The sequence below is a fragment of the Nilaparvata lugens genome, unplaced genomic scaffold (genome assembly GCF_014356525.2).
Source record: "Nilaparvata lugens isolate BPH unplaced genomic scaffold, ASM1435652v1 scaffold5764, whole genome shotgun sequence".
In the NCBI taxonomy this organism is placed as follows: domain Eukaryota; kingdom Metazoa; phylum Arthropoda; class Insecta; order Hemiptera; family Delphacidae; genus Nilaparvata; species Nilaparvata lugens.
The window spans coordinates 306-12,418 of NW_024091549.1; the positions used below are offsets into that span (position 1 = coordinate 306).

A 12,113-nucleotide genomic window follows, 5' to 3' on the forward strand; every position below is an offset into this window, starting at 1 on the left:
AAGGAATGAAGGCGACTAAAATCGAAATCCTCGCCGTGAAAACTACTTTCCGCTGTCATGTGACCATTTGACTTTTCCGTTAGAATATAATAATAAATAGGCTATCGATCATAAACACGCCTTGCTGGAAAGTGAGAAGCTACGACTCCATCCACTGATTTTATTTTTTACCTGGCATCTTGCCTCTTGTGTACCACTCATAAAAAGCCTGCCAACAAAAGTGATGTTTCTAAAGTACTTTCTCATTATTCTTTCATCGTGAATGAAGTCATTTTCTATCAGGAGATTAAATATAATTTTTTTACAGTGACCATCCTAATAGCACCATCAATGTTCAATGGAACGGCAAATCGTTTTCCTTTTACAAGATAATAGAAATCTGAAATAGCTTACATAAATTATTTATGGTTTCATCAATTGTATCATTGACAACTATAGTCATGAAATTCATACCTTGAAGAAATAATAGACCCAATCAAAAATCAATCTTCACTTTATAAGAAAATATCACAATTTCTATTGTTTGAAGAATTGACATCGAAGAATTGTTCTATTGGTTTAAGAATTATTATATAGATTGAAAATCGATTAAAAAGCTCATGTTTTATATAAGTTGATTCGAGGTTTGATGCTAGACCACTATCATGTTATCTTTTATGCATCAGAATAGAATTCTTCGGTTTTTGTGGAAGTAACCGATTGAATTGAATATCTTTAGTTCTCTCCTTCTTTATGATTGATGGACTTTAATATCCCATACAATTTGTATCCTAATAATTATTATTTGATTCAGTATAAAGTAGAATTCAATCACAATAAAATATTTTTTTTCAATTAAATAAATTGTACGACGACTATACAAATGTATGACTATCTTGATATTCGATAAAATTTCGATAGAGTAAATACCATTGCTTGGATTAATAAATTGAAATTAGCTATGAAAAATGATTGATTCGATTCCAAAATCATTGGATCCTTATCCATCATAATTCATAAATTTCTTCAATCACGACTCTCTCTCACTTTGTAATTTCACACGAACAAAGTAATGTGAAGCCTGAATTCCATAAGTGCCGAGGTTCTGGAAGTGAACTAATGAAGAAGATTCATCCTGTTTCTTTGTGCCCTGAATCTGAATATGAGAGAAGAAGGTCGCTTGCTGAATTATGATCATTACCGAAGGGATGGTATGCTGATTGCTATTCTTTATGAGTGACATAGAATCGCATAGCGGTATGGAGCATCCGAGCAATGATTCAGCAGAACCTGTACTTCAGGTTTATTAGCAGCAACCCACGTACGCTAATACATGAATGTTGCTCATTATACTCACTGTACATGAATGTTACTCATTACTTATCTGGCTTACATGAGTGTTGGTCAATTTTATTAGCCTACACGAGTCTAATTGAATAGTCCAGTTTCTGTGTTTACCTCAATCTTCTCTGAGGTTCACAATCACAAAATTCAAGAGTAGACCTGTAAAGATGAGCACTTGTGCCATTTGACCACTTATTCTCCACCAACTGTAGATATTTACAAGAACCAGATTCTTGCTCCTCTATTCAACGTTTTACGTTGTACAAAGGCGTGAAATTACCAGTGAATATAAAAGACATAGAAGGTTTACCTTCCACAAATTAATAGAGTTTACCTTTCACAAATAGGAGGTTTCCATACTAACTTGGAATAAGAATGGATCAAGAACAATGTCCAAATAATGATCGTGTAATTGATAATTTTCATTGTAGACTAGTCCAAGATAGTTAAATTCATTCATTAGGATCTCAATGATCTATTGTCCTCTCTTAGTGAACGGAAATTAAATTTTGAGTACCCAACTCGAAAATTGATACACAACTTAATCCTATAATTGATAATTGGTAATCTATAATTGATTTATTTTCATCCTCGTTCTATAGTCGCATATTGCTAGTCAGTTATAGGTTATCAATGCAATAATAGTGAACAAATAGGTCTCACTAATAATAATAGTGAGTCTTAAGAGTGTATTCTATAGCAGAATACATCGGGTGAAATTAAAGGAATGATCCAATGAAACTCCTGGAATGATGAATGACTGCAAGGGTGGAGGCTCTACACAAGGCTCTTGTGTCTTGAGAAATTGGGGAAATATTATTATAATTCATTGCTCATCACAAAGCACAATAGTAAATTGACCAATGTCAAACAAAGTCGATACCAAAATATCTCACTGATAGATCTTAGTTGCCTGGCATCGGATTCAATTATCCAGTCATAGGAGAGTTTTCGATGGTGAAACAATAATAAAATAGTGCGCGTTTTGACTGATGAAACTTTTCATTCATCAATTTATTGGGAAATTAGTGGCTAATAGCATGTTTTTTTCAAACTCCATTGAGTAAGGTTCCTCATGCAAAATATTAAGTCTTAATTTTCCATCTGTTATAATTTCGATTAATCTTGTCCCGCTTTTCTTATGTAACCCACTACAATGTATTCTAGGTACCTTGATGTAACCCAATTACTGGAGACCCCAATGCATTCAAGTTTTTCAAAACTGTAAATTAATGACATGAATGGGTAACTTCCCATCAAATTATGAAGGCAAATTACTTAATACAATTTCTACACCCCTAACAATAGAATAGATTTTATTCCTTTAAGTAGTATACACATTCAAATGTATACATGTTCAAATCGAGGCTTCTGTCGTCATTAATAAATGATACATTAGCATAAGGTCATTATGATTGGCAGGGTTTGGTGCATTCACGCTCTCATTTCATTGCTCCTATTTCATGCACAGTTTCATTATTACTTCTCTTTTTTTATTAAAAGTCTGATCACAATGTTTTGTAATGGGACCACCTTCATAGTTTATCTATCACCTATTTCATCTTCCCTCTATTGTATTTTATTATGAACTTCAATTTTTCATGGTATACTTTCATGATAAGTTCCACTCCACATGGATGCAAAAAAACTTGCTAATGTGATAATACTTAGTTGATGTTGATGGCTCAATACGTACAATATTATTTCCTTCATATTTGTAATTATTAATACCAATGCATAACTGAAAATAATTATTTATTTCTTAATTTTAATTTAATTTTATTATGTCATTTTTGTAAATGTTACCATAGGCAAGAGCCTAGTAACAATTGTCAATAAATATCTATCTTATCTTATCTTTCTTATCATTATACAATCAGAAACGTCACAATGTTCTAAAGATACAAAAAATAAAAACACTTATCATATGATTGATTCAACTTGATGTTACAAGAGAATTTTTGTAACAATACGAATTTGGGAAGGGTTGGATCAGTGTTCACTCTGATAATATGTGCTGAGAAATATGTCTGCTATTCCCGTTCGAGGGTGACCACTTGAAGAGCCGACTCCTCTGAAAATATAATTTATAAGTTTAAAAATCGTTTCCCGGTGGTTCGGAACCCACCTAATGCTGCTGCTCATCAGCATCCGTCTCATCAATCTCGCACCAACCTGTGGGCATCAGCCAAAAAAAGTTGTTATGACAGTGTTCAAAAGTTGTGTAGGGGATGGAAGTAGCCGGTCCATGTCGATAGAATGGAATCATTTTGGAAAGGAATGTTCAAATTCATATATGAGACAGGAAAGGAGAATGTGATAAAGTAGCGAAACATTGTCGTGAAAGTAAGAATAATTTTTGACATAGTATAGAGGCTAATAAAGTAGGCTAAGGAGCATTAGAATTGATGGGATGAGTGCACTGGAGTACTCACTCTCTTTCTCGTCTATTTTCTATCCCAGTCGTGTAATTCAGCACTTGAACTTGACGACTATTAATTACAGTGGTCACCATTAGAACGAGTCTCTTGATAATGAAATGGTAAGCGACAATCCGAGCTAAAAAAATGCCTGTGCGCATGCGTGTAGACTGATTATGTGAATTGGGCTATAACTAAGTGATGGTGCCGCGCGCAAAGCCAGTGTAATATAGAGGGCTAAGCCACCATCAGCAAAGCGGAAAGAATCGCATGCTAGTGGAAAGCAAGAAAGGAAAGAACACATGGAAAGTGACGACAAAGAGCGGGGAGGAAAGTAAGTAGGATGGAAAGATTTGTGAGGCCAAATGCGAAAATTGGCCTCCTCGAACGTTTGGTTTGCCCCACATAATCTGTAAAGTAAACAATAATACGAGTATTTTGGCAATGACACAGATGAGAATAGTGTTAAAAGACGGCGATTGATAAGAGATCAAGAAATTGGTCAAGTCTGGAATGTAATGATCTGATTTTCGGGTATTGTGATTGGAGATCCCAAGTTTTTAGTAGGAAGTTTGCTTAGCAACTTCCAAAATTTACAAGCACAGGAAACTTTCAAAGTACATTATGTTTTGATTTGAGAGTATCCAAAAGTATCATGCAGATTTGTCTGATCGCTAAGAACACAGAGTATATTTCAAATAAGGGGCTTAATTAATGATTGTCCTTCTTCAATATTTTCTTCTATTATCAGAATATTATCTATTTTCTTCAATTATTTAAAATTATATTCTTCTCCAATCAGCTTGTCTCCCTACACTCAATTTGATTTTATAAATTTCTGTTAGTTTCAGATATATAAGATGACATCCCTTATTTATTAATAATTTCTTTCCATTGTTTTTTCCGCATGATCAAAGATTCATGAGTATAATATTATAATATATAATATTTATGAATTAGAATGTCAACATATCAAAACTCTTGATGACTTTCATCACATTAGGAAAATTGCACATGACTTTCAAAACATCTCATACATCAAAACAATGTTCATATAAGGTTGCTCATACACTTAAGACCAGTTAGAATAACCATGGAGTGATTGGTCAGAAATGCAAGAGCCTGATGAGTTATTTTATCATAATAAACAAAATGACCGGTTCTTCAGTAAAGTGGCCAAATTAGCGAATATACGACATTACAGTCCAAGGTGTTCTCCATTTATTTAGATGTTGATGTTATTTTTATTGATCTGGCTTAAATGACCTATATGATCCAATTTTAATCCATAATATGAACTCGAGGATCCAATAAAACAGAGTACCTGTGATGGTTGACGTAAAACATCAAATATAGAATTCTCTTTCCTATTCCAAATTTCTAATGAATGTGTTTTTTGATTTGCGCAGGTCAGTGCCAGTAATGGCGTTGATTTTGTTATCAACGACTCTCCGGTCGACAGAAGCAGTTGACCAGCCAGCCGGTCTGCTCACAGGGCTAAGAGTGATCTACAACTCATACAGGCATTGTGAAGACCAGGACGACACTATGCTCTGTCTCAAATGGAAAGCTCTAAAGCTAGTTGATCGAGCCCTACATTCCGAAGATATACCTCTGATTGAAGGTAAGGGTCAATGAGAGTTTCTCAAGTTGGTTGATATTGTATTGAGTCGTGGTACACTAATCAAGGAAGAGGAAGATGAACTACGAGTAGCTATTAGTTAAAAATAATAGTAATTATTGTGAACTGCAGTTTTACTAAGAAAAGTATGGACACCTCTCTTCCACACAGCTGCTAGCTGCAAATGAGGCACAAACGTCGCCAATCGCTATATTCTAAATACTGCTGACCTCTCTTTGAACCTTTGTCTACTTTCAAAAATTGTTCTGGCCCCCCAAAGATTTTGTGGACTCGCCCCCCCCCCTAAGGACATATATGTAGAGAAAAAGCTGAAATGATTAGAAAGATACAAAAAATAGGAAAAATTATATTCTTGAGAATAGTGGATGAATAGTTGTGTGTTATCAAGTGGAGAGAGGTGTTTTGTGTACAGATAAAATCTCAACTACTTGTCGATGTGTTGTTATGCAACATATATTATCCTATGCCTATAGAGTAATTTTTCGATGCATTGGAAGAAAAAATATTAATGTAATGTCATTGATCTTCCGAAACCGAATTTCAAAACTTCTTGTTAGAGAGTAATTTTCCACAATTTTGCAAACCCTTGAAATAGTTCTAAAAGTATCGTATTGTGATTTCATCTTCATCTCAATGATTGGGTATTATCAAATAACCTGTTCCAGTATCCATCTCTTACTCCGGAACAGATTATTTGAGAAAACTCAATCCTTGTGGAGAGGTTGATGAAATTACAATATCTTTAAAACTCATTTAAGATTTTGCAAAATTGTGGGAAAATAATCTTCAACAGGAAGTTCCAAATTTCAGGTTCTTAACATAGAAAAATATGAGATTCCAATTCTAGTTTTCACAAGTAGGTTACACAGTGTATGTTGTTGCTCATAGTGAGAATAATCTTCTATAATATTCACGATATCCATCACTCTTTTTATAAAATCAAGTGAGTTGAGATCGGGGATTTTCGATCCCACTTATTATACTGTCATCTATTATAACAGTGGTTTTATTGTAACGGAAAAAAGTTGATTTGAATCAGAAATTTCCGACCAAAATCAAAACCATGTTACTTTCAGGAGTTTCGTTAGTGAAGAGATCGAGTGAAGGGCGTTTGCTGTCCGATAACACGTTGGAAATAGAGCCTCTGCCAGTTTATTCAGTTTATAAATATTATTATTGTTGGAGTGCAATATTCAAATCATCATGCTACATCAGTTGAGATCATTTGCTCATTTGGGTTACGTTTCAAATATGAATATTTATTTAATAAATTCGGTTTGTCGATGAATGTAATAGGCAGGATGGTAGGCTAGCAAATCCTGCAGATTTCCTATTACTCTTATTATACTCTAATCTTTTCTAACAGTGGTTTCTATGTTACAAGAACTAAACCCAAACCGAAAACTAAATTAAAAATGTGATACTTTCAGGAGTGTCGTTGGTGAAGAGATCGGGCGAGGAGAGTTCGCTTATTATACTGTAATCTTTTTTAATAGTGGTTTCTATGTTACAAGAACTAAACCCAAACCGAAACTTAAATTAAAACTGTGATACTTTCAGGAGTGTCGTTGGTGAAGAGATCGGGCGAGGAGCGTTCGCTGTCCGATAACACGGTGGAATCAGAGCCTCTGCCAGTGGAGGCGCAGGCCAGAGAGAAGCGCATCGACTCGCTGCTCTGGGAAAAAGCGGCTGCCTTCATCCAGACACACTCGCTGCAGCTGCATGTGCCCCGCCTTATCGCCACATCTAGGCAGATGCTTGAGGACACCTTCGATGACTCCACTGACCAAGAAGGTCAGGCTCCATTCCTTGACTCATTACAAACTGCGATGAAAAAATCTTTATCATAGCATAACTTGAACCAGTAAAGCCCCGCACACACACATAGATTTTTGTTCGTACGGTATTTTGCCGTCCTTATAAATTCTATCAGATTGAACAGATGATTTCAATCAGACGATGTTTGTCAAGTTCCGTTTAATCTGATAGAATTCATAAGGAATGCGGGGCTTTACACACACACATCGATTTTTGGAAGTTCGATTTTTTACCGTCATCATGAAATCTACCAGATTGAACGAGACTTGGCAAACACATGAACACATCATCTGTCTGTCAAGTTATGTTAAATCCAATAGAATTTATATAAGGACGGTAAAAAATTGTACGGTAGAATTTATACTATCCACACTTATCTATTGTATACGATAATTTATTTTAAAGTCTGAATTTATTGTATACACACATAGATTTTGGACGTTCGACTTTTTACCGTCCTCTTGAATGCTGCTAGATTGAACGAGATTGAACAAGATTGAAAACTTGACAGACATCATCTGTTCAATCTAACAGAATTTATAAGGAATATAAATCCTTGATAGGCTGATTAGCCCACTGCAATGTTTTTGAATCAAGATAATCATTGCATAACGCAAGTGAGGGCCGTACATCAATGAAAATTGACAGTTCCAAGTGCTTGAAATAGATCAGAAAATAGTGCTTGAAGTTGTGCAATTACATTCATGATACGATTTGAGCCGAAAAACTCTGTCGCGTTTACGACTATTGTTTATAACAAAGAATTTAGTTCATTTTGACTAGAGCCAATGACGTCGGAGCATGGAAACTTTGGTAGTGGGGTACATCCAGATGGTTAGAGAAAGATTGGTTTTCTACTGTTCTTGAGAGTTAAATGGAGTTACGATTGAATGATTAATACTAGCCACTAGCGTAGCTGATATAGAATACCATCGTTAGAAACAACCTAATCGTTTTCTTGTTTTGTAGTGGGGATATTATCATAGATTGACTCTTATAACCTATGGTTTTATAGTGAGGTCCACGTTATAATGGCAGTATTTGATAAGCATTGGTGTTGCTATCCTTGTCTATTATTCGACTAAATAGATAGCACTATCCTTTTCTAGCTCCGCAATGGTGCCAAGTCCGTTTCTAACAATGTAGCAATGTAATTAATCAAGGCAGACTAACGGCAACACTGTTCTGTTATCTTTATCTACTGTCATTATAACGTGGACCTCGCTATAGACTTCGTTGTTTGAATTGGAAAAATAGCAGTTTTGTGCTTTAGACTGTTGTTTTTCCATCGAGTTTTATCAATTCAACATTGTATGTAGGCTATAGTGTTGTCTGATATCATGTGGTGAAAATTATACTTTAATTGAATTATTCACTCAAGCGTAAAGTATTCGACAGGATTAAGCGAGGCTGCTTCTTCCACTGGATTCTTAAGAATATCAACGAGAGTCCAAAATTTCATATAACACAACATTTTTATTACTCGAATGCTTCTATCACTGGCTTTGGGTAGATAGGTTTAGTGAGCTTACAACTTAGTAGCTGGTGTATTCAATCAAGCTATGCTTTTGCGATACATTTTGAGCTGATGACAATAGCTGATACCATTCACTTTATTAGAAGTCACTCCTTGTCAGTCGTAAGTGGAGTACTGTATGAATATTTACTGACTAAACTGATGATGAGCTGATGCCAATGGCTGATACCATTCACTTATTTGAAGTTACTCCTTGTCAATCGTATGTGGAGTACTATATAAATCTCTACTGACTAAACGTTATGATTGTGCTATATCGCCAATATATCTGTTGACTTTCACTGATACTGTAGAACTGTATGATTTGAAATGTTGACTTCGACTTTTACCGTAGATGATTAGAAAATATAGATAGATAGTATGATTTGAAAATAATGTTGACTTCGACTTTTACCGTAGAAGATTAGAAAATATAGATAGATAATGTATAATTTACACAATAAAAATCATCAAAAGTACCCTTTCTTTTATTTCAACTTTCAAAGAGCCATTTTCAAAGTGTTTTAGTAATCAGTTATTTTTATCAGTTGTAATCACTAATTTATTTAACGTTTGATTAATTGCAATTTCTCATTAATTTCCATCTGTATCATCAGCCCTAAGAAGAAGTGTAAATGATATATAATATATGTAGCTATGTTTCTTGTTAACCTCTACTAATCAATGTCGTTGTATTGCAGGACGAGGCAAGAAGAAGAAGTACATGGGCCCGCTGCTGCTGGGTTTGATGATGAAGGGAGGTCTTCTGGCGATGGGCATCAAGGGTCTAGCCCTGTTGGCGGGTAAGGCGCTGATCGTGAGCAAACTGGCGCTGGTGTTGGCCGGCATTGTGGCGCTGAAGAAGCTGTTCAGCGGGGGCGGCGGAGGCGGCGAGAAGACCACCTACGAGATCGTGAAGCAGCCAATCGTGTCTGATTTCTTCCTCAATCAACACACTTGAATCGCCAAATCCCTTGAGGTAGACTCGCAACTGGAGTCTCTCAATCGACACATTTGAACCACCAAATCCCTTGAGGTGGACTCGCGACAGGAGTCTTCCAAAGCATCGTGATCCCTCTCTCAATTGACACATTTGAATCGCCAAAGTCCTTGTAGCTCCTTGCGCCCTACAAATAGCCCTTGCTCTTGACTCTAAATCCATACTTACGTATGTGAGGGTCATAGAACTCGTCGACTCGAGTTTGCATCGCATTATTTCCAATGCGTACTTATGACTTGCAGTATAGGCCTATTCACGATTTAATTCTACATAAGAGTACTTCTGTTCAAATTTGACTCAGGTGCACTGGACATCAATCTTTTTTCGACATCAGCATATGAGTTATCTCTCTCCATGGATTGACTATATTGTATCATGAGTTCTCCAATAGCAAATTTATTGTATGCAATAAGAAATCATAATTGTTCATTATTTTGTATTCAATTCTTCTCAGGAATAGTTGAGGTGTTTGATAGTCCTAGATTCTCAGCCTGAGTCTTCTTGAATCGTCTTCTGCCTTTTATTTATTTTTCAGTAATTGAAACCTGATTCAAGTATAAAATTATTCATATTGTTTTCCGATACTCTGCAGGTCTATTTTACTATTTTGGTTGAAATCATCCACATTTTTGTTTTCTGTAGAGATTAGAATGCAATTTCAGACTGCCCAACTTTGCATTGCTTGGATCTTTCCTCATTATCTATTCTGATACATACCGTATAACGTTAAATTCAAAATTATTGCGCTATTCGTGATGTTTTATAAGATTCAACTTTTTATAATCCATTCATTAATTTCAATAATCATGCAACTATGTGATTTATTCTATTAAAATTAATATTTCTAAAGTGAATTTTCAAATCATCATGCTACATCACTTGAGACTATTTATTTGCTCAATTAGGTTACGTTTTTAATACGATTATTTCTTTTTACAATTTTGGTTTGTCAGTGAATTTTATAGGCAGGATAGATGGATATCAAATCCTGAAAATTTCAGATGAAGGTACCTTTTGTAACTTCATCAGAATTAGCAGGATGATTATATACATCTGTAATATTATTACAATAATATTAATAATCAATTACAATGTAATAATTAATTACATCTGTATTATTATAGTCACAGGATGATGAACAAACACTAAACTCCTTTTTATAACTTTTAGCTGTTGTCACTGGTTAAAAAACTGTGGATGAACAATTACAGACAATTCTCATAGATATTTTTCAAGTAATTTTGGTTCTGAAATACTCAGATTTGATAAGAATAGAATTCACAGTCAGGACGATTTTGAGCTACCGGGCCAAACTAGAAGAGTTCCTGTTATTTATATTTTTGTGATTCAAATTGGACACTTCCAACCAAAGCTAATTATTTATTTATATTGTAATATTCTATTTATATTATTATTTATTCCAATTAAGTTATTTATTCAAGTTTCATTGTTGTCTGTTCTTGTTTGAATTTGTGTGTTCATAAAAATATTGTTTCATACTCTTGTCGTATTCATTACTTCGAAGATTCTGAAAGCTCCATTTACCTGCATATGAAAAAATAATTGAATATTGTAAGAATTCAAAAAGTGATGGAGATTTTTCAAAGGAAGTATTGCTTATTCAGTTAATAACAAAGCTCATATTCTCTTTGGATGCTTATCACAGTTTTCTAAATGTTTGACAACTATTAATCAAAGTTTAAAGTTTCTCATAGGGTAATAATTGGCTCATTCAAGAAATTATTCATAACAAGCCATGAATATTAATAATGTTGATCATATTGGATTTCAAGAGGAGTTGTAGAAATGATAATTGAATATGAAATTGGATTTGAATTGTCAATATCGATCATAGTTTGAATATAAGTTATTTCGTTTACAGATAGAGGAGCATTGACTGAATTCAAGTAAGTCTCAACTCCTACAGTATGAAGTAGATAAGCAAACTCAAGCGACAATATTTGATCAGATAAAATAATCTCGTAGTTTCCAAACTAAACAGTGAAATCTCTTGGACGAGTCCAATAATTCTATTGGATTATTAATTCATCATGTTTATTTGAATTGTAGCTGGATTACACATACAATTTTGTTATAAGAATCAATCCATAATCGAAGAGTACATACGGTAAATTACTCTTGACCACATTTGCTGCGAGGGAATCAGCTTAGCTTCACCAATACTTTTTATTTATTATTTTTTTATTTCATTAAGTCATAATATTTTAGATTATAATCACATCGATGTAAATTGCATGGAACATCCTCTACACATTAGGAATGGTTTTTCTTTTTGTTTTGTCATGGGTAACAACCAATCTCTACATCATTGATCATTGATAGCACGAAACACTCTTTGATTAATTAGTAAGTTCTGTTCTACTGACTTTTGAT

The 12,113-nt window shown here is 34.4% G+C and overlaps 1 protein-coding gene across 1 annotated transcript; it reads left to right on the forward strand.

The window, feature by feature from the left end:
• The first annotated feature begins 5,157 nt into the window (after nt 1-5,157).
• On the forward strand, nt 5,158-11,218 carry LOC120356093. Its single transcript, XM_039444912.1, has 3 exons — nt 5,158-5,367; nt 6,946-7,179; nt 9,421-11,218. The coding sequence occupies exons 1-3, from the start codon at nt 5,166-5,168 to the stop codon at nt 9,678-9,680; spliced, it is 696 nt and encodes a 231-aa protein (XP_039300846.1). The 5' UTR covers nt 5,158-5,165; the 3' UTR covers nt 9,681-11,218.
• Nucleotides 11,219-12,113: the final 895 nt, after the last annotated feature.